Source organism: Pelodiscus sinensis, chromosome 26, assembly GCF_052426305.1.
Source record: "Pelodiscus sinensis isolate ZL-2025 chromosome 26, ASM5242630v1, whole genome shotgun sequence".
NCBI lineage: Eukaryota > Metazoa > Chordata > Testudines > Trionychidae > Pelodiscus > Pelodiscus sinensis.
In genome coordinates, this window is record NC_143077.1 from 3,729,384 (window position 1) to 3,757,316 (window position 27,933).

At 55.1% G+C, this 27,933-nt stretch overlaps 1 protein-coding gene across 25 annotated transcripts in view; it reads right to left on the minus strand.

The window, feature by feature from the left end:
* Positions 1-27,933, minus strand: part of MACF1 (microtubule actin crosslinking factor 1) — a 299,184-nt gene that overhangs the window by 85,344 nt on the left and 185,907 nt on the right. For 23 of the 25 annotated variants that reach the window (XM_075908727.2, XM_075908730.2, XM_075908723.2 and 20 more), the window contains 7 exons: positions 26,189-26,306; positions 23,721-23,783; positions 20,715-20,956; positions 18,949-19,078; positions 18,226-18,425; positions 15,847-16,342; positions 13,584-15,055 (listed from right to left, as the gene is read on the minus strand). In XM_075908727.2, the coding sequence (XP_075764842.2) occupies positions 13,584-15,055; positions 15,847-16,342; positions 18,226-18,425; positions 18,949-19,078; positions 20,715-20,956; positions 23,721-23,783; positions 26,189-26,306 (2,721 nt within the window). The remainder of the gene's footprint in view (positions 1-13,583; positions 15,056-15,846; positions 16,343-18,225; positions 18,426-18,948; positions 19,079-20,714; positions 20,957-23,720; positions 23,784-26,188; positions 26,307-27,933) is intronic. The other 2 variants (XM_075908729.2, XM_075908707.2) reach the window with 1 other exon arrangement.

A 27,933-nucleotide genomic window follows, 5' to 3' on the forward strand; every position in this document is an offset into this window, starting at 1 on the left:
GGCCTCTGCTAAAATTATTCTGAGAGTGGCTTCAAGTTTACCGAGACAAATCTGTTTAAAAAAAAGGGGGGAGGTTGCCAAGAGACACGTCCCAAGTGGCAGCACCTGCATGTGGGACAGCAGGTCTGCGGTTCTCCCGCCTTTCTAACCCGGGCTGCATTTCCAGACCATGACGGCCTCGGGGCACCTGCCCGCCCATTCCCCATTGCCGGGGTCACACCTGCCCTATTTACAAACGCATCACGTCCCTCTGGCAACCACCGAAATTGCATCTGCAGAAGGTAACGTTAGGAAGGCATTGAATAGCTACGGGCGGTCGTTTACTGTCATTGAGAAGCTGGAAACACAGAGTGCCTTGTGTCACCGGCTAGCTCTAACCCCGACTGGCCACCTGTCGGCTTGGAATCCTCTCAGCCAATGAGCCCGGAGTACATCCGAGAACTTCTCCTCTGCTCTTTTATCGGACTCCTGTTACCTCTTCCATCTCTGCCTGCTAGTTCCCTCCTGTCTACGACTGTTAAGTATCGGGTAACTGACTCATCGAATAGTCGATGCGTTTTTGCATCGACTATTCGATTAGTGGATAGGGCACCTCTGCCTTTGAACTGTAGCAACAGCCCTTCAAAGGCGAACGCGCCGAAGCCCGGGGTCAGCTGGGGACTCCCCTGCTGACCCCGGGCTCCGTGTGGCGCTGCCTTTTTGGAACACAGTGGCAGCGTTTCAAAGCGGCAGCGCCCCACGGAACCCGGGGTCAGCTGAGGACTCCCCGGCTCCACGTGGCGCTGCCGCGAGGAGCCTAACGCGGGGCTCCCTGCAGCATTCAAAGCAGCAGACCGGCTGACCCTGGGCTCTGTGCGGCGCTGCTGCTTTGAAGTACCCCCCTCTTCTCCCCCCCCGCCTTTGCTGCCTCCGTCTCAGAGGCTGCATGTGGGGGAGGAAGCAACTAGTCGACTATCCAATAAGCATTTGCTCATCAGATAGTTGACGAGTCCTTCACAGCCCTACTCCTGTCCCCTTTCCCTCGTCAGGCCCTTTCCTGTGCTGGCTGGTCCCTTTCATTCACTCACTGCCTGGCCGCAGCGGGGAGCGGCGCGCAGTCCAGAGCACACGCCTTGTGCCGGTACGCGAGCGTTCCTCGGTGCCCTGCCTGGCTCCCCATGCATATGTCAGGCGCTGACCGGACTAGCTGAGGGAAAGGAACGAGCCAATGGACGGGGGATGGCCCCGCAGTCAGGGAACTAGCTTGGCACTCGGGAAACTTGGATCACGTCCCCTGATGCATGTTACCTGCCTTCTCCGTGCCTCGGTTTACCACATGGGCAAGTGGGAAAACAGCCCTGCCCTGCCCCTCGGGGCTGGTGGGGGGACACGTATGTCACAGACTGTGAAAACAGGTAAGACACTGCAGTGATGGGGCTGCATGGGAGATGGGGTGGGGGAGCAGCATTCTCAATAAAGCCACCAGGACCGGAAGGAGCGATACAGGGTCAGAGAGGACAGGGCAGACGACAAAGCAGGGAGACCAAACGCAGGTCTCCCCCAGGCTTGTGCACACTTCCCAAAGCTTCTGCCTGGAAAACGTGGAGACTGTTGTTTTGAAACGATTTTTCTTTTTCCGGGTCTGATCCAGTCCCCTGATGGATGGGCTTCATCCAGCAGCAAGAAACCGGGCCCTTCGCCTGCAGAACCGCAGCCGAGAACACAGGCTCCTTCCTGAATCCCTGGTTCCCCCAAATCTTGGAAAGGGCGGTGTCAGTGTTGCAAGGGTGGTTGCACAGTGCGGTGAAACCCGAGGCTCGGAGCACGCGGTAGACAAAGAACGGTGGGGGACAGTCCTGGCCCACTGTGTCATAGGGATTGCACTTTTAGCCACTTGGCTTACAGCTGAGTTCACACTGATCTCATGTCGGGCCCCAGCCAGCAAACAGTCCCAGTCTTCAGATCAGAAGAGCTGGCTTCCTTGATAACACGGGGTCCCACTGAAGCACCGCTGCTAGAAAGTCCATCCCCTCGAGCATGCAGCCTCTGCGTTGCCAACAGGCATCTGCAAGTTCCATGAGAACTATTTATTCTTCGTTTAACAAGATAAAGCCTACAGCCCCCACAGTGTAGCCGTGATTAACCCAGCTGTGCACAGTCTAAGGCGGTGGTTTTTAAACAACAGGGCGCGAGCCAGGACTGGGGGTGAGATGTCGGGCGCTGGGTGTCGGTGCTGCAGGGGATCGGGTGAGCAGTGGGGGTGCTGAGGCAGCTCCCTGCCAGTCCTGGCATCACAGACTGTGCTGCGCCCCAGAAGCAGCTGGCAACAGGCTCTTGGGGGGGGGGGGGAATGCACAGAGCTCCATGCACTGCCCCTGCCCTGAGCACTAGCTCTGCACTCCCGTGGGCTGGGAACCTGCTGCCGGCTGCTTCTGGGGGCAGCAGGGTCTGCGGTGGCAGGAAGCTGCCTTAGCCCCCCCACTGACCGGGAACCGCTCGAGGTCAGCCCCTCTTACCCCAGTCCTGACCCCCCCCAATCCAGAGCCCCCTCCTGCACCCCAAAGCTCCCACCCTGGAGCCCACACTCCGGTCAAACTATGTTGGGTTGCAGCCTCAATGATTTTTTTCAACAGGATCACGGGAAAAAAAGATTGAACCCCCTGGACTAAGGTGCCAAACCTGGTGCTTCTGTGTGTGAGCCCGGTGAGCCCCGGCGCTCCCACAATGCACTATCAATCTTCCACCCACAGGCGGTAGAAGACGCAGCCTGGCACAGGCATAAGAATAAACCTCCTATTGAAGATGGCAGGTTCCCAGTCGAATGCACCTGCTGGACTGGTGGGTCTTCAAGGCGGGGCTTGTTTTGAATGCCACCTTGCCAAGTGCCACTTCTGTAGCCAGCTGCCGCCCAGTTCCCACCAGCATCTCCTGCCCTGCTCACAGGGACTCCCTTTGTTGCAAAGTGCACACGCAGCATGCAGGGCAGAACAGAGATTTAGTCTGTCTGATAAAACAACACGGGGACCTCTGCACTATAAACAACTCGCGGCTCCCAGCTGCTGACGGGGCCGATGCCATTCCAAAACACGCCCTGCAGGAAGCCGCCCAAGCAAAACAGCTGATTGATTGTCGCCGCAGGAGCGGCCTGGCGGGGGCCGGTGGAAAACTGGCCAGACAGCAATGAAGTGTCCCATTTTACAGAGCAGCGGCCACTTCGCTGTCCCCGAACTAGACAACCCTTTGGAGAGCGCGAAGCACCTTGAGAAATATGGACGGCACGTCGGACGCACGCTTTCCGACAAAGGGAGAAACGAAGGCCATTCGCCTCCTTTTAACGAGGCCGAAGAGTGGGACAAGCTTTTTAAGTGAATGAATCCACTGTCACCAGCCACTCTGCCACATGGGCGCTTGCCGTTCCCTGCCCCTTGCCAACCCAAGAGCTACTACTGTTCACTGAACCTTGCGCTCATCCCAGAAGTCTGGTGGGAGAACTGAGGCACAGATGGCTCGACCGTGCACACACGCTCCATCTCACACCTCTCCACGCACCTGCCCAGCCCAAGGGAGAATCCAATCAACCCTCCAGACGAGCCAGGCCCACGACCTTCCTTTTCAAGTCTGCCCGTTTTAGACAAACCTCGCCCTTCTGCGAGAACCCAGCATTCCTGGGAGGAGGGGACGCTGGTATTTTTAGCATCCCCTGGACGCACTATGGAGGCAGAGCATTTCAAATATCAACACAACCAAGGGAGGACTATTCCTTTGAAATGGAGCCATTCCCGCGGCAGCGGTTCCCAGAACAGGACAGCTGAGTCCTGGCTCGCGCATGTGTGAGTGGGAGGGTGTGGAACCCTGACCCAGGCTGGCTCCCAAAAGGGACTCGCTTTATTACTGAACCCACACGCCAATTACGACAAAACCGCCTCCACAGGACGCGACTGCATCTCTCAGCGGCTTCCTGTTCAATTTACTCCACTCTCAGCTTTCACGTCCATGTGACGCTCTGCACAAGAGAGGCCAAAAAACGCTTCCCTGCCTTTCCCCCTGACAGGCCAAGGTCACCGCGATTCGGTTGTGTTTAGATGAACCACCGCAAGCCTGGTATCGTTAGGGGGCGGAGTCCCCCTTTGCTCCTCCTCTGGTGGAGCATGAGGGCGCTGACCACCCCACGGGTTCGAGCAGCAGATCTCTCTGCAAGCAGATCTGTTTCCAAAACGCTCAGATTACCACATCAGCAGGACACAAGCGCTGGGGCGCTCCGATCAGCTCGCCTCAAACAAGGCTGCTCTTCCTCCCCCTAGATGTGTAACCATCCGCTCTTACCTTTCGTTCTGAAGTCTACAACATGCATTGCAGGAAGGCGATCTGGGCTTTCTTCCTAGTTTTCCCTCCCCCGCCCCACATCTAGCATCACTCCCCCTCAATGGGGACATTGTGCCTTTAAGAGGGTTTAACAGCTGTGAAAGAGGAGGCATTTTTGCTTGTGTTGCTGGTGCTCAAAATACTAGCCAGCAATACTTTAAGTCGGTCTGGAAAGCGTTCAACGAGGAGAAAGCATGCCCCCCCCCACGCCCCATCCCTGCCCAGCTGCTCAGAGAAACACGCCTGGAAGGAGCCACATTCCTTTGGGGTCACAGAAGGGTTAAAAATACCCCCAGCTGGACTGCGAGAGAACAGGAGACAGACTGTCCCCTCCCCGTTCCATTAAAGATCCCGCAGTCTGATGGGACGTTCACACAGGAAGTTTACCTCCCCCCACCCACCCACATCCCAAAGCCAGCGCCCAGCCGGGCACACTACAGCCGGACTCCAAAGCTACGCCGGGGCTCCTGCGGCCTGACCCAGCGCCGGAACAGCTCAGCTCCTCGCACCGAAAGAGGCTCTGGGGTTGAGACCTGGAGACGGAGTCTGCAAACACAAGCAGCACATCCATGTGCGGAGCATGGCGGGTAGCACGCGAACTCGGAACAACACGCACAGCACATGGCAGACATAGCATGACTCCTTATCTAGCTAAGTTCTGCTCTCAGGTTCAGGCCTGCAATCCACAAAGGGGTGTAGATTTTCCTTTCCAGGGTGCTAAAACCAGCACAAAGAACTGAGAGCAGATCCTGCCCCTAATGCCGAAGGGGGGCACTGTTTGTTAGGGATGTGAAAGGTTAACCGGTTAATTGGTAAGCATCAGACTAACTAGATGATGCTTGCTGGTTTCTGGTTAGCCAGTCTGGTCCCTGCCTGCTCTGGGCAGGGGGCTGCTCCAGGCCCGCAGGGGGTCTGCTGCGGACAGAAGCTGCTCTCGTCCAGAGCAGCCTCTGTCCATGGGGAGCCTGGGCTAGATGGACCTTTGATCTGACCCAGTACGGCCGTTCTTATGTTCTTATGTTCTCCCCACCCTCCTGTGCATAGAGGATTGCAGTTGAAAAAGGCTGGATGACTCCCCCTCCCCCAACCCAGGACAGCCCCGTATCAAAGCCACACCCCCCAGGTGTCTTTTTATATGGGACTTTGCTGGCTGTTCCCCTTTGCCAGGGAGTGAAGGGTAAGTGCCCAGTTTGCTGCCTTCCTCCCTCTGTCAGGGGAGCGCAGGGGGCAGATGAACTTGGACCTGCCCCAGCTGGGGGACATGCCCCCTTCCCCCGGCTGAGCCCGCTGGGGCTGCAGCGGCCATGGAGAGGTGCTTCTCGCCTAGCCCCAAGTTGCTGCGGTGAGAGGGGGCTGGGGCTGTCCTCTCTCCCCGGGGCAGCCCGCAGACTGGCCCCCTCCTCCCCAGAGCAATGATTTAAACCAAGAAAAAAAAATTAACTGAGCTAAGGACCCGAGCAGCACCGGGAAAATCTTCTAGCTTTTCCGCAACGAAGAGAGGAGGGGGATGAAGAGGTGAAAAGCCCTTGGCCGCTGCTGGCTTGAAGTCACTGATTCGGTCAGTAAGTTTAAATCATCCTGTAGCAGAGATATTTCAGCCCCTTCCCCGAGCCGATTTCTCTGGCAGAAGGATCAACGTCAACTCCTCAGAAGACACAGAGACCTGCTGCCTCCCTGAGGCGAGGCCCATCTTTAACGTGTCCTCCTGGAGGCCGGGGCCCAACCAGTTTGGCCTCCAAGGACATCGTTTGCCACGAAGGAATTCTCTGTCCTGAATCCTTTGTCTCAGGCTGCTGACACGCTGCCCAATCGCATTCAACCAGCGGTGGATCAATCTAGACCAGCCATGGGCAAGCGAGGCGAGTGAGGAGGCCGCATGAGGGGCCCTTCGGCTCACCAAGACAGTCTCCCAGGACAGGGTAGTTTTGCTCACTGGGCTTGCGTACGTAGAATGTGCGGGGGGTGCCGACCGCCCCGCAGCAGCGCTTTGACGGGAGGGAGGGGGAGCACCCGGCTCTCACAGCCAGTGCTGGGTGCAATCCGCCCGCACCTCCCTTCACGGGCTCTTGCTTCACAAGAGGGTCACACCGTCAGGAAAAAAAATACGCAGACAGAAACCAGTGTAATCTGGTAACCCCGTGCATGGGAAATGGTCAATAAAATGTCGCATGGGCCCCACATAGAACCCTGACGGGCCACACGTGGCAGGTTGCCCACCCCAGCGCTGGAGACTTTCGGCCTCGTGGGTGAGACGGGAAAATTAGCAGCAACTAGTACAGGACTTTTCCCAACACGTGAAGTATCCATCAGGAATTTCAATTCTTGGGCACACAAAAGCGCATGAGTAAAGGGCTGGCTTTTGGAACAAAGCAGAACCTGGCCGGGAAGCGGGTCTTCGTTATTCTTCCGGGAATTTTCCAAGATGTTGGGCAAAAGCATGCACTGGGAGTAGCAGGTCCTCATACTCACTGCACTTAGAACGGAGAACAGGAAGATGTTTCAACAGTAACACGTGTTAACTCTGTGGTTTTTTTGTTTATTTTCAGGTGGTTCCCTTGCTTCAGTCTGTTGTATTAGCTGGATTTCAGTCTCGGTATCCACCTATGCCTCTCTTGAAGCCAGCTGAACAAACAGCCATTTGACTTGAATACTAAGGCCATCACTTTAGTTTCTATTCTATTAATCAATTCAGGCGCTTTCTCTCAGTTACCCATCAGAATAATTCAGGTCTTCAGACTCTTCCAGGCATTGTTTTTAAGACTCCTCTGGGCAACTTTGAAAAAGAAGCTCATCTGCCTAAATTTTCATCTAATCTTTTCCTCGAGAAGGAAATACAAGTCTCTCATTAGGCAAAAACACGGAAATGTTTAGGAAAGGCCAAGGGAAGGGTGACTGGGCGAGTTAGGAGAACGCAAATAAATAGCAGTAACAACAACATCGTTTTGTAGAAAGGAGAAAAGACGTTTTATTTATGCAGCACCTTTTGCGCAAAGCCATCAAAGTGCTTTACAAAATGTCATCAAGTACTTTTCTGTTGCGCAGGAGAGGAAATTAGAGAGAAGAGAGATTATGGGACTTGACCAAGATCATACAATGAGCTAAATGACAGAACCAAACCCAGGAACCAGGTCACCCCGCATACAGTTCCCAGCTCTAACTACTAGGGAAGCCTCAAAGGGTACGTCTACACAGCAGTGTTATTTCAGAACAACTGACATTATTCCAAAATAACAAAGAGCGCGTCTACACTCCAAGCCATTATTTTGAAATAATGTCGAGCTGGAGGACTTCTTACTCTGACTCCTGTAACCCTCATTTCACGAGGAGTAAGGGAAGATAAAGGAAGTGTGTTCTTCCTTCGATTTCCTGCTGTGTACACAGCGCAATTGCCATAGCTGAAGTCATGTAGCTTAATTCGACTTTCACCCTCCTGCGTAGGCGTGCCCGTAAATGTATGTAAGCAAGAGACATCATGTGATAGAGCAGGCAGAGCTTCTGGCTTAGATAGAACTAGAGGCTCATTTCTCTTTTAGGAAACTATTTTAAAGAGGGATTCTGAAGGCTGGGGTCATCTTTTTGTTCCATTTTTGTACAGTGCCTAGCACAATGGGATTCTGGCCCAAGACTGGAGCTCGCAGACACCACCGCACAACATAGGTCTTATGTACCTTCATTTGCATTTTTTCAGTAACGACTAGTCTCTTTTGCTTCAAATAATGCAGCTTTCAGCTTCTTGGATCCTTAGCACATTCATCTCATTCCTAGTTTTTCGGTGGGAAGAGGACGTGTCCTGCATCTCCAGTAAGCAAGCTGGGAATGGCTTGTTACCACTTAGCTGGCATAGCTATTCTGTATATTGATATTTTAACTGGGGCTCGTTTGAGTTCAATCATTAGCATTAATACTGAGGAAAGGTTCGCCTGAGGAAACCGAGCTGACAGCAGCGAGAGATGAGAAAATGCCAAAAACTGTGAGCAGCTGCCGTTGGTGAATGTTTCTTTGTCAACTGTCCTGCCCTTCCTCGTCACTCTGGTGGAACGGGAATGCAGAGAAGATATTAACAGGTAGCAAAGTCTCTTCTGAATGAAGAAAGCGGACTTGACAGACGGGCTGCTGGTGGGTGATTCGTGCTTTTACAACCTTTGCCAAGCAAGTCTGCCTGGCTCTAAGGTAGACTCACGCCCTCTGTGTTCCTAGTGCCGTGTTCAAACCTGTCAGGGCTGAGGGCTGTCCTTTCCAGCAAGGCCACAAACGTCCATGGCTCTCACATGCCTTAGACGTGCTGTCGCTCTAACGAGATTCCAGACGAATCCACTGCGTCCACAGGATCACAGACTCATTCCACACCACAGACTTGAAGACACAACTAAGAGTGCGTCTTCCCTGAGGGGAAGGTGCAATTTTCCATAACTGGGCCGTGTCTGAGTGAGCTAGAGACCTAACCCCAGAGCGTAGCAGCAGTGGCCCGACCGGCTAGCTGCCCCGTGAGCCATCCCAGCTGAAACACTAGCTATGTGCACGGGTGGCTAGCCCGTTCTGCCATCGTGCTACGCGTCAAACGTTAGGGTGTCGGCTTGGTCAGAGCTAACGCTCCTTCACGCTGGAAATCCCCTCTCCAGCCCAGCGCAGACATACCCGGGTCTCCACTTTCTTCTTCAAAAGGACAAAGGCCTGTCTGTGTCTATGTCTGCCATCAAAGCATGCCGGTGACATGAATCCGGAAGTTGTGACGCGCTCACACAGATGATCTTTGGTGCCTTCAAAGTTCCACTCTCCCTCCCTCAGCCCAGCAAAAACACGGCTCTTGTAAATAGCAAGTCTGGTGGCAGATTTCATAGAACCCCAGGGCTGGCAGAGACCTCAGGGGTCATCGAGTCCAGCCCCCCGCCCAAAGCAGGACCAACCCAACTCAATCATCCCATCTCAATCATCATATAAAAATCTCTAGGGATGGAGATCCCACCTCCTCCCTAGGGAACCCAGCCCAGGGCTTTCCCCCCCTCCTACGGAAATAATTTTTCCTAATATCCAACCTAGACCTCCCCCCCGAAACTTGAGACCATTGCTCCTCGTTCTGCCATCTGTCCCTACTGAGAACAGCCTCTCTCCAGCCTCTCTGGAACCGCCCTTCAGGGAGTTGAAGGCTGCTCTCAAATCCCCCCTCACTCTTCTCTGCTGCAGACGAAACAAGCCCCAATCCCTCTGCCTCGCCTCGTACGTTATGTGCTCCAGCCCCCTACTCATTTATGCTGCCCTCTCCTGGACTCTCTCCAATGCGCCCACGTCCCTTTCTGCAATGGGGGGCAGAACTGGAGATGGCAAGTGCATTTCAGTTTCTTTACTGGACTCAAGTAATCCAGAAGTGTTGCCTTCGGAGCCATCTCTCCTAACTCCCGTGCCTGTGATTGTTGTGGTGTGAAACTGGTAAGGGAGAGAACAAAATGGACCGGGAACATGGGGGCTCGGAAGCAGCAACGAAAAGGGCTTTTTTGCAGCTAGTTCTCTTTTTGAGCAGGTTTGATGGGGATTTGTGGGAGAAAAAAAACGCCTGGGGGTAACCTTTGTCTGAATCACGTCTATGCGGCTCCTGAAAGTCACAGATTTCACTCTCTCTTGTCCTTACTGGGACCTCTCTGGCAATCTGCCTGGAGCCCACAGGCATATCGTTTACATACACGTCCATAAAATCAGTGCATGAAGACGTCATGTCGGCTTGCACTTGTGCCTTCTGGAGAGAGACACTAGAAGTGGTTCTTAGGTGCTCCCGCAATCAGATCCTGCAAGCAATCGGCTGTGTTCTCCACACGGGGACCCAAGGAGGAGCCCTGACTTTATTATTCGAAAGGCTGCCTCTGGCTCCCATGCTGCACAACTCTCTGATCGCCAGTCCAAAAGGTGAGGGGCTGTTTTGATACCGTCCACTGAAAGATCGCAGCCAGGGGAACCGACAGCCACACCGGGCCCCTGGGCAAGGTGGGGGCATGAGGGCCGGCTCCGTTCCCTGGAAAGGGCGGGGCCTCAGACAGAAGGGGCGGGACCTCATGTGGAAAGGGCGGGGCCAATGGAAGCAATCCTCAGCATTGCCCAGACCATACCCCCCTCCCACCCCTGACCTAGTGCAACCCTCAGAGCCACCCAGAGCGCACCACCCGGCACTCCCGCAGCAATTTAAAGGGCTCAGGGCTCCAGGCTCCGTCCCTATAGTTGGCAGGCCTGACTGAAGCCCCTTTTAAGTATGAAAAAAAGGTTCCCAAAACGGCGCACATGCTTTTCTGGCTTCCACCTGGGCACCCGGTGACGATCTTCAGGAGACTCTCCCGTAGCCATTCACTGCTCTCCTCTTGCTGGGATGCGCAGTGACGTGTGACCTCACTGCAAAGCCGCAGGCGGGAGCGCAGAGCAGTCTGCCGCGCGCCTCCCGCGGCCGTTCAGCGCGGGACCCAGACGCCTGGCCCGTGGAAACGAACCAAGCTATTGTTCCTCAGGCTTGAGAACGAGGCCCGAAGAGACCGCCCTTCCCTGGCCCTCCAGAGCACAAAGGTGGCTGGCACACTCGGAATCTTTCCTTCCATTGTTCCAGCTTCCCATGAGCTCAGCAAAAGCTGGACCCTGCAAAGCCTGGCTCCCACTCACAACAACATCAGCACGCCAGGGACTTTCAAAAGAGCGGCTGGCGCTGGAGAAGTTTCTAGTTTGGCTACGCCCCCCACCCCCACTAAAGGGGAATGTTCGTGACCTCAGCTCGATTGTGCTGCTGTAGAGATCAGCTGCGGGGCAGGATTCCAGGTTCATTTCTCCCTGCTCGGTTCACACGGGCTGGAGCACAGGCAGGGCAGGGCGTGAAGCCCCAGCCAGGTTTTGGAAAAGCCACCAGGGAGGAAGGACGCTCCAGGCTGCAATGTGAACAGACAATTTATGGCCCATTTTCCTAAAAGCCGGCTCTGGACAATCTGATCCTCTCTTTCCAATTCCCACAAAGGATGGACGAGCTAGGATGTGTCATCGCTCACTCTGGTGCGTGCTGAGTGGCCTGACACAAGAGGGTCACTGTTCGTATCATTTAGTGTCGAGTCTGACATGAGGGACACCTCTTCTTCCTTAGAGGTATCTCCCTGCCCGTTCCTGCTTAGTCAGTTAACTGGTTAAATGTTAGGTCGCCCTATCAATTCACCGGTTAACTGATTAACCAGGATTTTACATCCCTAGTTACATCGATGCTGCTCACATTGGTTCTTTAGGCCAGCTGTTTCTAGGAAGAGTTTCCTCTGTGTAATCATCATTTCTTCACCAGCCTTTATCTTCCCCCAGCTTTCTTCTCTTTCAATTTGCACATGGATGAAAACTAAAATAATTCCTGCCACGTTCGTTTCTCTAGGAAACTTCTGCAAGCAGATCTCCCAGCCCAAGAGAGTCCCAGGGACTCTAGGAATAAGCAAGGACTCCCTGGAAGGATGCTTCTCTGGCTCCTTCGGTTGCAGTACCTTTGGTTCTGGATGTCTTGGAAGGCTGTCTTCAAAGTCACTGAGATGCAGCCCGACGCTAACTAACTAAATATCCTCTTACAACCACATGAAGTTCGGCTGCCAACTCTTTCCGGCTCTCGATGCCTGTCAGGTGAATCACAAGACATTCCATTTGAGCTCGGTTTCCTTCTCTACAGGAAAGTTTTCTCAGTTCCATATGCACCGTTTTACAGGGTCGAACCTTCCTTTTGGACATTCTTATTCCAGGCTACAAGTGGCTCTCTTAGGTGGAGCTTAAACCTTTCTCAAGTGACAAGCCAAAAAAGCCCCTCTGAGCTGGAATAACAGTGTCCACACAAGGGTTATACCAGCAGCACCAGACTGATTTAAGCTCTCGCCTCAGGTTATACCGAAAAACATTCCCACGTGGACGAGGCCTAACGCTTTGAGAGGGTCGTCCATGATACTGTAACAGAGGCCTGTCTGAATGGGATCAATTAGTTGTATGATGAAAAGTAAAGCCATGTCTTCACTCAGCGGGAGATCCACACTGCCGCAATCCATCTTCCAGAGTTCAACTGAGCGGGTCTAGTTAAGACTCACCAAATCAAACTCCAAGGGAGCCTCTATTGGCAGCCGGTACTCTTGCTCCTGCGAGGAGCAAGCGAAGCCAACTGGAGCATTTGCTCCTGTCAGCCTCCCACTGTGAGGATGGTGGGGAAACTCAAATTAAGATACGTCAACTCCAGCTACATAATTAACGAGGCTGGAGTTGCGTATCTTGATTCGACCTTCCCCTATAGTGTAGATCTGGCCTAAATGGCTCACCCTTTTATGGCTCATTCCCAAGTGGCAAGATGAAAATGAGACTAGTCACTAGCAGTGAGGTGCATCAGTAATGGAGATTTCAGACTGTCTGATTCTCTAAGCAGCCCGAGTGTAATTCATGTAGTGTAACAGCCTGGCCTGTCATTAGATTAAACACCTTGAACACCTTCTCTCTTTGGGCTCAGTTAAAAGTTTTGCACACATACCTGGACAGTCGCCAGCGTTACTCTGCTGGCAGTGTGAAAGCCCGACAGCAAAAAATGGATGAGACAAAGGGAACGCCACATACCTCCAGCTGTAACAGTTCAACACTACCTGTAATTTTATCCAAGCCCATCTGAGGAAGTGGGTTTTGCCCACGAAAGTTTGTGGTACTCCATATATACGTATTTGGTTAGCCTCTCAGGTGCTACAGGACTACTCTCTCTCTTTTTTTTTTTTTTTTAAGTTACAGACTAACACGGCGACCCCTCTGGGACCCCCTCCTCCCCAAAAGAAGAGACAGCAGAGTCCAAAGTTCCTGAACAACAGCTGAAGTGCTGGGGCTGGGCAGACATCCCAACAACAGATATATTGATGGATCTCTCAGAAGATACTGAAATCATGAAACAACGTTGAGGAATCAACACACGCATTCCTTGAAAAATACCAAAGCGAAAGAGCCAAGAGATGTTTGGCTATTCTGCAGAGCGGGCAGTGGGGAAAGACGAGGGCCTTTCAAATCTGGCCATGAGTCCAGCAAGAGTGATCAAACTTTTCCTTCCAGATACTCAACTCCTAAATGGCACCGACCAGCTGCGTCAGACAGTCTGGCAGCATTTTAGCGAGGAAGCGATCAGAATTCGGCAAGGAACACACTGCCGCTGCACAGCACAAGGGACCGGGTCAAACCGCAGCTAAACGTTTAACCAGCATATGCCACTTACAACCCCCCGCCTCAGGCGCGCTCACCTTGAAATCGGCCAACTGCTGGTTAATGGTTTCCACCTCCGTCCCTGCAATCCACTGCAGCGCCTCGTTCTCCTCCGCCGCCGCCGTCATGTGATTCAGCTCCTTCAATTTGTTGTAAAAGTCCTCGACTCGGGAGAGCGTCGTCTCCACCTGCTCCTGGCGATTTTTGCCCCTTTCCGTCAGCTTGCTGCATTGTTTGTTGAGAGTCTCCAGTTCCCGTTTCAGCCCCAGCAAGTCCGGGCTTCCATCATCCTCCAGCATTTGCCTGCACTCCGCCTCCGCGGCTTCAATGTCCGACTTCAACACCTGAAGTCTGCCCAGGAAGGTCCGAACATCCTCGGCTTGCGAGTGGAGAGTGTCGATGTCTCGCCCGACGGACCCCATGCTATCGAGTTCGTCGTCCAGATCTGCCAGCTGCGAGAACATCTCCCGGACGTGGTTATTAAACTGGCTGATTCCTTCAAGCTTGGTCTCCATCAGGGTGCAGCACTCGGTCACTTTTTGTTTCACTGTTTTAAAGTCCTCCTGGGAGTCCTCCGCTTGCCGTAAGAGCTGGGAACAGTCCGACCCCTCTGGAGCGTCCTCCACCAGGCCTCGCGTGAAGTTCCTCAGATAATCCACCTGCGGCTCCAGGGCCTGCAGCGTTTCCTGCTGAGCCCGCAACTTCGCCAAGTTCTTACTGCTGCAGGCTTGGGGTCCCAGGGCATCGTAGATGTCCAGCTGATGCTTTGCTCCTTCCAAGCGCTTCTCAATGGTCTTAAAGTTTTCCTGGAACTCCTTGAGCCTCTGGGACATCTCCTCAAGGGACCCCGTCTTGGCTTGCAGCTCCTCCGTCATGACGTCCATCTTCTGATCGACCCCAGCTTTCTCATCCCGCACCTCGTCCTCGTCCGCCTGGCACGCCTCGATCAAGGCGTCGGCAGCCCCGTTCAGCTGCTCCAGCAGGGAGCGGCGCTTCTCCACGTCAGCCAGCAGGGCTTTCGACCTCAGCAGAGTGGCCTCGAGCTGAACCGGATCCAGAGTTACTTCCAACTCGGACATCTTTGCCCGGCAGTCCTCTACCCACGGAAGGAGGTCTTCCATGTGCCGCTGGTACTTCTGGGCCTTCTGCAAACAGCCCTTGAGCCGGGCGTGTCTGTCGGCCGCCTCCCTGCTCAGCTCCTCCCAATGTGTTTTGAGGCTGACCAGCTGGCTTTGCAGGGCAGTCTTCTCCGGCCCCGGCTGAGCCGAGAGAAGCAGAGCCTCCCCCTCCGCCACAATCATCTCGTAGGAGCCGCTGTGCTGGTTGAGACTCTTCTGGAACTCTTCTTGCTCCTGGAGCTGACCCTGCAGCCTCTCCAGTTTAGCCGAAATAGGCCGGCTCTGGGCTTGCTGGCTCCGTTTGTCGTCCAGCCAGGTCCGGAGCTCGTCAAACATGTGCTGGAACTGCTGGGAGCTGGCGAGCGCCGTCTGCAGCCGATTCATCCGGTCGGCTGAAACAGAGAGAAGATTCGATGGTGACAATGAAGCCGGAACTTAATCAACGCGGTGGAACGGTTTTAAAAAAAAAGTCTCGGGATGCACAAGGGCATTCGGATTCACGGGGATGGATTCCGCCCCTTGCGCATCTGGAGTCTTTCACTCGTTAGGCCATGAACGTCGTCAGAGACGGTAACACAACAGAGAGGGGTCTTTTTGGGCTATCAAGTCTCTATATACAACCCACTTGGGGAGTGAAGATCCCACACGGATGCCCACTCTGTTTCTTCCCTTTTATTACAGGAGATTGGGGACAGATCCTTCTCACACCCAGTTAACACCAGTAAGCTGTGCACTTGGGCGGCTGCTCAGGAAAGATTCAAATGCCACCCCCGGATTGGTTGAGCACTCACAGCTAGGTTTCTTTCTACTCGTGGTGCACATTCCCACAGGCATTGGTGCATGCAATAAATTTATTCTGCATGCGGATGGAAAAGATTAGAGAGAACATTGGTCAGCACCACTCCTAAAATCAGACCGCATAGGTTGGCAAACTGAGTCCTACCCTTGTAATGAAAGGTCACCCTCTGCTCAACCTCCACCCTCGGTAGCAATCAGTGAGACTCTACCCCACACCCCATGCTGGGCACTGCACCAAGCACGCCTTTCTGGGCCCTTTTCGGAGCACGTTTCAACTGTAAACACAGCAGCAAAGCCTTTCCCCGCCAGTCTTAGAAACGCAGGGACTGCCCAGCCCTTGGTTCGGACGGAGCACTCCCCAGCCGGACAATCGTTGGCCTCTCACCTGCGAGGTCTTCCAAGCCTCTGAGAGGCAGAGCCACCGTCTCCAGACGCTTCCTCAGCTCATCCTTGAGGTACTGCTCCCCGATCAGGACAGAGAGCTCGTCGCACAGCGTCTGGGCCTCCGTGATCTCCTCGTCCAACTGCCCCAGGTCAGAGCGGAGCTCGCTCGTTTCCTCCAGCTGCTGCTTCACGGCCTCTGGCTGCGTGCTGACGGCAGGCTGGCTGCTGAGGCGCTGCCCTAAGGCCTTCACCTTCTCCGACAAGCCCCGCAGCAGCTCTTGGTACTGGGTGCTCTTGACGATGGCTTGGTCAATCTGGCTGGAACGGGAGTTGAGCCTTTCCGTTAACTGGGTCCATTTCTGATTCACGCCTTGGAGCTCCTCCTGCACCTGGCTGGAGGATGGAGAAACGTCTCCAGGGCTGGCTAGGATCCCCTGCGCGGCCTGGTTCAGCTGTTCGTGCTGCTGTCTGCGTGCTTCGAATTCCTTCAGCATAAACTGGAACAGAAATAACACCAACGTGTTTGTGTAAGAGTGACAGCCCCGAATACACAGATCAAAACCAGACAGGCCTCCAGTGGCTTTAACCTCTGGATCGGCTCACTGGAAACCCCTGGGACAGAACTGCAAGCAGACAGCAGCCATCGGTTTAACACAACGTTTCAGCTTAACAAAATTTGGAGGCATCTATGATTCCGTCCCTCGAGTATCTCTCTTCTCTCCCTTATTTGTCCTATTGCTGTTGCACACAACGTAAACCAGGGACACACGGGGAGATGTAATTATATGAACTGGGTATATTTCTTTGTGGCTTGGCTGGTTACAGATGTATTAGCAATCTGTAACTAGAGGTAGACACGCAGCGAGGAGGCAGGCAGGTTCTCATACAGATGGATAGTATTAACAGAGACCTGCCCAGTATTCACAAAGGTCTCTCTTCGGTTATGTCTCCACTTACCAGAGGATCTACCTTCTGTTGATCGATCCTCCGGGGTTCGATTAAACGAGTCTAGTAAAGACCCGCTAAATCGAATGCTGAGGGTGCCCTGTCACTGTCTCGAGGAGTAAAGAAAGTCGATGGGAGCATTTTTCCTGCCACTGTCCCACTGTGGGACCGCCCCAGAAAATCAATGGAAGGTACGTCGACTCCAGCTACACAAGTCACGTAACTGGAGTTGTGTATCTTGCATCAATTTTTTCCGCCAGCGTGGACCTGGCCGTAGAGAGTGGAATTATTATTATTTTTTTTTAATTGAGGAGTCAACACTGAAACTCTGTGCAGAGAACAGAGACGCCGCTGTCAATTGCATGGAGCGTCGCGGTGAGAAGAGGGGTCGGCCCCTGCGTTTGTGCAATGTGGAGTAGGCAGGACGCTTTTGCTACACGAGAAGTGGGTTTCAGATGCCAAGAGTCGGTCCACATGAAGAGGGAGCCTGCAGCAAGCGGGGGTATCAATCCATCCCACGCATGCCGGGCTTGCTTTAAGTGCCTGTGCGGATTCCGCTGACGTGGACCTTCGCACGCTTGGCTTTCCCCAGCTTTGACACTGGACTAGATCGACGCTCACCAAGCCGGGGGGTTCAAACTTTTTTCCTCATGACTCAGGTGAAGAAAATTGTTGATGCCGCGACCAACAGAATGTGACTGGAGTGTGGGCTCCGGGGCGGGGCTGAGAGCGCTGGAGTGTGGGAGGGGGCTTTGGCATGCTGGGGGGTCAGGACTGGTGCACAAGGGGCTTCCTTCGAGTGGCTCCCAGTCAGCGGGTGGGGATGGGGCCTACGGCAGCTTCCTGCTTCTCCTGGCCCTGCAGACCACACTGCCCCCAGAAGCAGCCGGCAGCAGGTTCCCAGCCCATGGGAGGGCAGAGCTATGCTCAGGGCAGGGGCAGTGCACGGAGCCCTGCGCGCTCCCCCCCGACCTAGGAGCCGGGCCTGTTGCCGGCTGCTTCTAGGGCGCAGCGCAGTCTGCGGGGCCAGGACGGGCAGGGAGCTGCCTTAGCGCCCCCACTGTTCACCTGATCCCCTGCAGCAAGAGACCCAGCGCCCGACCTCCCACCCCCAGTGACCCCTAGTTTGATGGCGCTAAGGAACCATCAGTGCCCATCAGTAAGAGCCACACGGACACAACGTGCATGGCACGCGAGCACAGGGGAGAGTTATAACCCAGCTGGATTGCACAGACAAGCTCGAAGGGTGCGTGCTCCGGAGCAGGAGCAGGAGCAGGAGCAGGAGCAGGAGCAGGAGCAGGAGCACGCACACGCACACGCACACGCACACACCAGAGACCTCCCCGCCCCCCCCCCACCACACACACACAGACCCACACGACTGGAACTGCCGGCTCCTCTTCACTGTGTAACCTCCCCAGGAGCTGCCTCTCACCTGGACCTGCTGCTTTTGCGCATTCAGCATGTTGGGGTCAATGGACAGGGGCCCCAGCACGCTCATCATGAGCTCCTTCTCCGTCAGCCACGGACGCAGCTGGGCTTCCGCGGCCTGGAAGCTCGCCAGTTGGCTCGCGGATTTCTCCAGCTTCTGCTGCCGCTCCGCTGTCACCCGATTGGCCCTTGCCCACCTGGAGTCTGAAGACAGGAAATGGAATGGCTGGTCATTTTACTGCTAGTAGGAAACCTGACACGGGAGGCAGCAGGTGGGTTCTTTAATTTCCTGCCTTGGTGGAGATCTCCCCGGCTTTGACCAAGGGGCAGCAAGGGGGCTGCAGGAGTCACCAAGACGGGCTCCCAGGATGGGGCAATTTTGCCCCTGGCGTGGGCGTGCCGAGAAGGCGCCGGAGGTGCCGCCTGACCCGCCGCTGTGCTGGGACTGGCTGCAGAGGGAGCACATTGTGTGCAATCAGTGTGCACCTCCCGCCACCTGCCCTGTGGGTCGCTGTAGCGATACTGGTAGGGAAAAAAGGACACAGCCCGACACGACAGGACTCTGGCAACCCTGCCCGTAGGCAACAAGAAGCAAAACGTCTGGTAGGCCCCACACAGAGCCCCGATGGGCCGCGTGCAGCCTGTGGGCCCCCCAGATTGCCCCCCACTGCTTTAAGGGCTGGCTAGAGACCCCCTAAAAATCAGGCGAAGTCCATGGGGAACGTACCAAGGTCATCCAGCATCTTCTTCCAGTTTGCAGCTTCTGGAGAGTTAGGGTACTTCTCCAGCAAGCCGGAAAGGGCTGCCTTTGCTTTCTGGATCTTCTCTGAATTCTGTTCCAGCTCAGCCAGGAATGCCTAGGACGGAAAGAAGTTTGGACATGCAGAGAGGCGCACAACCAAGACGTGATGCAAGCGGGAGAGCTGTGCTGAGGCGGGCTGCAGCGCGAGGGAAGATAGCAGCTACACTCGGAGCTGCGTAAGGCTTCATCTTTAGGCTTTTATGGGATCATTTCATCAAGTTACTAGCACTTGAGCTCCCTTGGGCCTTGAGAAGAGAAGAACTGAAAGGTTCATCGCTCTCAGTGTCACGTTAAACTGCGCGGGGCTTTCCCGTGGAAACTGGACCGGCCTCTGAATTGGCACCAACCGCGATAAGCCTTGTTCATGGAGATAACTGCCTGCACCGGACAGGCCTCAAATATCGAAAACGTCACGCTCACCACAGAGCCCCAGAATCACCGAGAGCAGGCTGGGAAGTGACTTCAAGAGGCCATCTAGGTCAGCGTTTCTCAACCAGTGGTACGAGCACCCTTAGGGGTACTCGAGAGGAGTCTGGGGGGGGGGGGGTACGGCAACACTACTGAGATTTGGAGAAAGCTGAAGTTTTGTTTTAAGTTTCACAATGCTTCATTATTTTGGTACTTTTTACACCCAAAAATGTCATCGCCCGCCCAGCTACGATTAAGTTGTTTAAACAAATGTGTTGCAATGGTAGAAAAGAAATGTGTGTGTCTGAAAACTGTAGGGACTGGGGGGACTTATAATTTTTTTTGAAAAAGGAGTATTTTATAAAAAAAAAAAAAAAAAAGAAAGGTTGAGAAACACTGATCTAGTCCATGTCTCCCATGCAGAGGCCATCTCTGAGGGGCGTTTCTCTAACCTGTTCTTAAACCTCTCCAATGCCTGATGTTCCACAGTATCCCTAGAAACCTGTTTCCAGGGCGTAGCTATTTGTAGAGTTACAATGCTTTTTCCTACTATCCAACCGAAATCTCTCTCGCTGCACTTAAGGGTACGTCTACACTTAAAATGTTACAGCGGCACAGCTGCGCCACAGGAGCTGCACACTGACGGCGTCGGTAACCTACCCCCCGGGAGGCAGCAGCTAGGCTGAAGGAAGAATTCTTCCATCAACCTAGTGCTGTCTGGATGGGGACTCGCGGTGTGGATTTTTCACAGCCCTGATTGATGGTCCTAATTTTCTAGAGCCGACGAGGGATGTCTAATCCCGTTCAATGAATTAACCGGTTAAACCTTAACTCAGTTAACGTTTCCAGCTGCTTCCGGCCCTACGCTGGGCTGCCGACTCCCAGCCTCCCCGGCTGCCACTCCTGGCCCCACATGGGTTGGAAGACAGCAGCCCCATGGGGCTTCTCCTGGGTAATGGTTAACTGTTGCCTGTTCCCATCCCTAGCACAGACCAGGCCTTAGTTGCTTCCTCCTCGTCCTACCCGTGGTGGACGCAGGGAACCACCAAGCACAGTTCTCTTCCTAACACGCCTGGACAGATCTGAAGCTATTTGAGTCACATGGGCCTCAGTCTTCTCTCGGCCATGCACATTTGTGCCACGTTTAACCGCTCGCACGCCCACGACGAAACGCTCTCTCTAAACAGGCCGTCGTCGGTTGCTTCCAACTCAGGGAAATAAAGAGAGCGACCCAGCCCCCCCGGCCAACGCGCTCCCCCGGCCGGCTCCGAGAGACGCGTTACCTTGTTGTGCTCCGCCTGGGCTCGCACGGACTCCGGCTTTGCCGGGGAGGAAGAGGCTTCGAGCGCCGACAAGGTGCGTTCCTTCGACTCCAGCCACGTCAACACCGAACGTGCCTCCTCTTGGACTTCCCGCACCTTCTCCAGCACGGCTGACAGCTGCTCTCGCCGCTCCCGCAGGGCCAGGCCTAGCCCCTCGTACTGCTGGTTCACATCAGACACGTCACACTGGATCTCCGTCAAATCTAGCCACAAAGACACGACCCTGAGCAGAAGAACGGCAACACCACGCCTCCCCAAGGGGCTGGCCCTAAGAATCCGGGGCATCCCTCGCACTGACTGTCAGGGCACCAGAAGTGGACATGAGTCAACAGGGGGCCCTTGTAGCCAAGGCGGCTAATGGCATACTAGGCTGCATTAAGAGGAGCATTGCCAGCAGATCCTGAGATGAGATTACAGGCAGTCCCCGGGTTACGTACAAGTTAGGGACTGTAGGTTTGTTCTTAAGTTGAATCTGTATGCAAGTGGGAACTGGAGTCCAGATTCAGCCGCTGCTGAAACTGACCAGTGGCTGACTACAGGAAGCCCAAGGCAAAGTTGCTCTGCCCCGGGCTTCCTGGAATCAGCCGCTGATCAGTTTCAACAGCGTCTGAATCTGGATGCCAGTTCCAACTTACATACAGCTTCAACTTAAGAACCCCAGGTGACCCCAAGTCAGCTGCTGCTGAAACTGACCAGCGGCTGATTCCAGGAAGCCTGGGGCAGAGCAACTCTGCCTCAGGCTTCCTGTAGTCAGCCGCTGGTCAGTTTCAGCAGCGGCTGACTTGGGGACGCCTGGGGCAGAGCAGCTCGGGTGCTGCTGGGTTGCTCCAGTAGCGCCGCTCCTTGGCGCTACTGGACCAACCCGGCAGCACCCGAGCTGCTCTGCCCCAGGCGTCCTGATTCAGCCGCTGCTCCCCCCAGCAGACCAGGGAGACGCGGGCGGCGGGACCGAGATGCGCCGTGGTCCCGCCGCCCGGGTCCTCTGCGGCTTTGCTCCACATCTCCCTGGTCTGCTGGGGTCCCCTCCCCCAGCAGACCAGGGAGACGCGGAGCAGCTTTTCTCGCCCCGGAGGACGCGGGCGGCAGGACCATGGCGCGTCTGGGCGGTCCTGCCACCCGCGTGCTACGGGGTGGGAAAAGCCCCGTTCGTAACTACGGATCCGACATAAGTCGGATCTGCGTAACACGGGGACTGCCTGTATTCCTCTTTACTCGGCTCTGGTGAGGCCACATCTGGAGTATTGTGTCCAGTTCTGGGCCCCCAATTACAGAAAGGATGTGGACGCATTGGAGAGGGTCCAATGGAGGGCAACCAAAATGATTAGGGGGCTGGAGCAGATGACCTACGAGGAGAGGCTGAGGGAGTTGGGTCTATTTAGTCTGCAAAAGAGAAGAGTGAGGGGGGATTTGAGAGCAGCCTTCAACTCCCTGAAGGGAGGTTCCAAAGGGGCTGGAGAGAGGCTGTTCTCAGTAGTGACGGATGGCAGAACAAGGAGCAATGGGCTCAAGTTGTGTTGGGAGAGATCCAAGTTGGATATTAGGAAAAACTCTTCCACTAGGAGAGTGGTGAAGCCCTGGGTTGGCTTCCCTACGGAAGTAGTGGAGTCTCCATCCCTAAAGGTGCTTAAGTCCCGGCTTGACAAAGTCCTGGCTGGGTTGATTTAGTTGGGATTGGTCCTGTCTTGGGCAGGGGGCTGGACTTGATGACTCCTGAGGTCTCTTCCAGCTCTAGGGTTCTAAGTGAGGATACCGTCCTTCCACCCACTGATGACCCAAGGGGTCTGATTAGCACCGTCTGTCGGGCCAGAGGCTTGCTCTGTGGTATCACGCAGGGAGATAGTTTGCCCCAAACACATTAAATCAGTCTCGTGCTGCTTGTAACCCCATGTTAGCAGTCTAATTACTCAATCTACTTCTACTTGGAGCTCAGCTTTTTATATCTGTTCTCTTGTTGAGCCAATGAACGTCCAGCAGCTATCGAGTGAGTTCAGTCACCTTTACAATTCCAGGTTAAGATGGTGTCATAACCCTCCGAACCAACAACCGTCACAGCACGTCTTGAAACCGTCAGCTCTCTAAGGGGACGTCTGCACAGCAACATTATTTCAAATAACAGTCCGCGTCTACGCAGCAGGCGGTTATTTCGAAATAATGTCGAAACCCTGTCAAGCTGGAAGACTTCTTACTCCGACTCCTGTGCCCCTCAGTGTACGAGGAGGAAGGGAAGTCGGAGGAAGAGGGCCCTACTTCAAAGTCAGTGCTGTGTAGATGCTCCCTATTTCGAAAAAAGCTACGCACTTGACGTAGCTTGGTTTGTGTAGCTTATTTCGAGTTCAGCCCTGCTGTGCAAATGCATCTTGATATCGGCAGATCAGGGGTCAAGCTACTGTCCCTTTGGGTACGTCGACTGCGAGGATCTATCGGAAAAAGATACGCAAAACGCGCTCTGCATTTTGTATCTTTTTTCCCGATACGTTTGTCAGAAGAGGCTTTTCCGAAATTTGGCCCATCTAGACTGGGCCAAGTGTAGGAAAACCCTCTTTCGAAAGCCCCCTTCTTCCTCATGGAACAAGGAATACAAGGCCTTCCGAAAGAGCACACTCGCTCTTCCACACAAAAAAAGCGGAAGAGCAAGCACATTCCCTGGACGCAGCCGTTTTTTCCTGATACCTCTGGTATCCCGAACTCCTCCCCCCCCTGCAATCTCGCCGTACCCTTTCGGAAACGGGATTCCCCCTTCTGCCATTTCTGTCCTACATCCCAGTCCGCTGATCACCCCAACGCACTGTCCTGGTTACTACCAGAGCTGGGGAGACACACGGGTTCGTTTTGGGTGATGGGACTCCGACAGTGTCGCCCTGCAATTTTTATCTCCCGTGGGAACAGCCATACAGACCGCGCCATGATGGAAACACAATGAACACACAGACACGGCGTTCGAGTGCGACGCGGGGCGGGCGCTCTCACCTTTGCAGGTGTGGTATCCGTTTACGCTGCCTACTGACACTCCTAGAGCGGGCAGCACAGAACCTGAGCGAGGGACAGAGAGGCAGACAAAGGACAAGACAAACGGGTTAGGCGTACAGACGTGTCCCCAACACACACACGCACACAGCGCCGGCTGCCCGGGGCCGACGACGGACACCATGGCAAAAATAAAACACGAACCCTGAGCGTGAGCAAATTAACACAAGACAAGACGACAGAGCTCTCCACAAGACGAACCGCGTCAGCCCCCAGGGAAAGCCGGGCCATTGTGAAGCGGCTTATTCCTGGCAGCTCCACAAAGCCACAGACCCTATCAATGCCTAGCACCAGCATTCCCGCCCACCGCCCCGTCTCCATGCCCAGTCGGGGCTCCCAGTTGCCTTTGCTTTTCATCCGTTTCTTTTCCCTGCCCCCCTTTTCCATTTCCTCCCAGGACTCCTAAAGGGACAGCTTGGCAACGGGGTGGCTGTGACGGTCCCCAAGGCCCTCAATGGTAAGTCCGGTAACAGGCCTGGACAAGATCCCAGCTCCCCAGCTCAGACAGCCGCCCGGGGACCACACTAGGTAAGCCAGGAATGTAAAATCCCGTTTAACAGGTTAAAGGTTACGTTTAACCAGCTCACCAAGATCCTGTAGGCGGGGGGGGGGGGGGGGGGGAGGGTCCAGCTGATGGAGCAGCCCCCTCCCCGCCTGTGGTGCAGGGGGCCAAGCCAGACGGGGCTGATGCCACCATGGGCTGTTTGGACCAGACCAGCTGGGCTCACTGTGGACAGGACGCTGCTCCTGCCTGGCCCAGCTCACCACATGGTGCTGGGGAACGGGGTAAGGAGGGAGTCCACCCAAGCGGGCTGCCGCTGCCCTGCTCCCGCCCAGCCAGGCTGCGGGCTAACTACTGACCCGGGAAGGGTGCTGCATGCCGGTTAACTGGTTAACCCTTTACATCCCTAATAGAAGCAGCCAGCAGCATTACAATGTCCATTTACACAGCAGACTGCCACATGAAAACCTCTCCAACTCTCTCAGCGGCTATGTACAAGGGACTGCTCTCCAATGCTCCCTCTATGATTTACCATCCATGCGCAGAATGAATTTTGTTCTGTGCTCCACGCCATAGGCAGATGTGCACCACCAATAGAAACACATGCTGCCGACTGCAGTTGGTTGTGGGCACGCTGCCACTCAGCTGGGTGCCACCTGACTTGCTGCTGGGCAGCCCTTTCTCTGCCTAGGTGGGAGGCAGCAGCTATTCGGTGTCAGCAACACTGTGCAGCCTATTTGGAGAGATTATCCCTTGCTTCCCATCCGCAGATGACATGGCTGGCGGAGGGCAGTGAGTCAGGAAGCTAAAGTTCAGTCCCCTACCTCTTGCCATGGGATCCTAAATAGTCAGAAAATCAGCCAACACAGCCAATATAGAGAGCCTCCTCCAGCATTATCCTAGCCCCATGCGGGTGACCTGATCCAGTACCGAGACTTGGGCCAGGTCTACACTGCATGGGAAAGGTCGGCTTATGGAACAAACATGTAAACAACAGCTGGAGTCGAAGGATCCTAAACCGAGCTTGGCACCCTCTCCCCAGCGGGAGGCTGACAGGAGACATGCTCCTGCCGACTTCCCTTACTCCTCGTGACAGCCACAAGGGCGCCCTCAGGGTTTGATTTAGCAGGTCTTTACTAGAGCTGCTAAATCAAACTCCAGAAGATCGATCACCAGAGCATGGATCTGCCGGTGAGTGGAGATGTGGTCTTGGGCTAAGATCTACGCTATGAGCGAGCAGGGTTATTGAACCTAACAAGAGTCCAATAGCAGCGTAGCACGGCTAGCGGCAGTGGACAAGGGGCCAAGCCAGGCAGAGCACAAACTCACCTGAAACGGGGAGAGACACGCGTGCACGTGTGCGCGCGCGCGCACACACACACACACACACACACACACACACACACAAAACGGCTCAGCCATGCCTCCATCATCACTCCCTGCATTACTGTGGCTTCCCTGTTCCTCCCATTCACACACGCAGCAGGGGAATCACACCCCTAGCTTCTCGCCCAGCTGTAGTCGTAGAGCGCCACCTGCTGGAGCACAAGGACTCCCGCGTCAGCCCTGTGCCAGATGTCCCTTGGAGGTTTCCCATCCAAAGGCCAACCCGGCCCAGCGCGGGGTCCGTGACTTTTTGCGGGGGCGGCTGTTGCTGAAATGCGAACAGCCCATCCCGAACGAGAGTCAGCTCTCAAACAGCAGCCCGGCCTTTATGCTCCCGTCCAAATGAGACGGACGGAGCGACCCTCTCTCCTACGGGCCGTATGACAGTCACAGCCGGTTTCTATTGGAGGGTGGTTTAAATCACAACGATCCTGAAGAACTGCACAAACGAAGAGAGCAATCGGCGCCCCTCCCCCTCCAAAGGCATCCCAGGTCCCTGCCGGGCAGCGGAGCTGTAACTCACCTGTCTTGGACTGGGCATCGGGGGCTGTGATGTCCACAATCAAATTCTCCAGCGCTGTCCCTTTGCAATTGATCTCCTCCACCTGGGCTCCCTTTCCCGTCCATTCATCCAGGAGAACCTATTGAAAGACCCGGGTCAGCATCCCACACGCCGTGTGTCTCACCCTGTTACAAGCGAAAGCGTGTCCCAGCGGCTCATGCCAACACACCCCGCAGGTGATCATGGGGGGTGACTGTCTAGGCACTAGGAGTTCTCCTCTTGTCAACCTCCTCCCGGCCCGGGCCAAGGCCGCTACCTATGGCGCCAGGAGGCGGAGGGCTGGACCAAGCAGGTGCTCTGTGACTGTGGGGCCTATTTCTGCTCCTCCCTGATCTCAGCATCCAGGCAGATTTCCTCTGGGCAGCGGGCACTGGCTCCCTAGACAACCTCCCGGAGCTGTCCGGGGTTCTCCGCTCACCGGCCCCCTCTGGTTCCTTGCTTTGAATCTCTGACCTGCACCCCCGAGCCTGGTTTACCTGAGCTGCCCCCCATAATCTTTTGGGACCCAGGTCCAAGGGTCCCTCCCACAAGGCTGGGGTGGGACAGAGCCTCAAACACGCTCAAATTCATGCGTCCTAAAAAACCACCCGCAGAATCCTGCGTTGGCACGCTCAGCCGCCCAACCAGCACCAGGGCTCCCTGACGCCCAGAGACGCCACTGAGCTGTTGGGGGACAGCAGAGGAAAAGAGCATCTCCACGTTATGTCAGAGGGTGGTTACCAAAAGCTAAGAACAAGAGACTTCCCACCCACCTCGTTAGCCTCCCGAGCACCGGTCCCACTGCTGACAGGTTGCCGTGAGGGTTTTTTTTTTTTTTTTTTTGGCTGTTATCAGCCACCTCATTTCAGTAATTTCCACTCCAGATCATCTGAGGAAGTGGGCTGGGCCCACACAAGCTCACACTAGAGATGTATTTTGGTTCGTCTCGAAGAGCCCGTCTACACACAGGGCCGCGCAGCCCTGTCTCCGGGCACACAGCACATGAGCTGCCCAGTCAGCCTGGCCACCGCCGATGGCACACAGCCCAGGGCTGCCCAGGGTGGGCTCCACCTGGCCATGCAGGGCCCTGCGGCCGAGAGGGGAAGGGCGCTTCTGTCCGGTGCTGCGGGGATTAACACGGCCCCGCCCCAGGCGCCTGAAGCAGCCCGCCCGGAGCTGGGTGCCCTGTAGGTTGGTGCCCCAGGCAGCTGCCTGGCTAGCCCACCCCTTAGTCCGGCCCCGTCTACACAGCAGGGCAAAAGCTACGCAGCGTCAGAGACGTCAACTGCGAAACAGCTTCATTCGGCCTTTGGCGCAGTCTCCAGAAGAGCACTCTCCCTCCGGCTTCCCTTCCTCCTCGTGGAACGGGGGTTCCAGGAGCCGCAGTCAGAAGTCCTCCAGCTCAATGTTATTTCGAAATAACGGCTTGCAGTGGAGACGCGCACTGTGTTATTTCGGAATCACGGCCGTTACTGCGAAATAACGCTGCTGTGGAGACACGCCCTCCGGTGCCACGGGCCTGCTCTTTGCTTTCGAAGTCACCGACCAACACGGCTCCCCCTCAGGCAGTTCCAGAGCCGGAAGCAATACACTATGATGTATGAACTAGTCGGTGTCTCATCACACTAAGGACTCTCCTTCCTAGGCTACCCAGCCCTGCACGGTACCCAGGACACTCCACTTGCCACACAGGCCTTGCCTCGCTCTGTAGCTCAGACAGCTGCTAT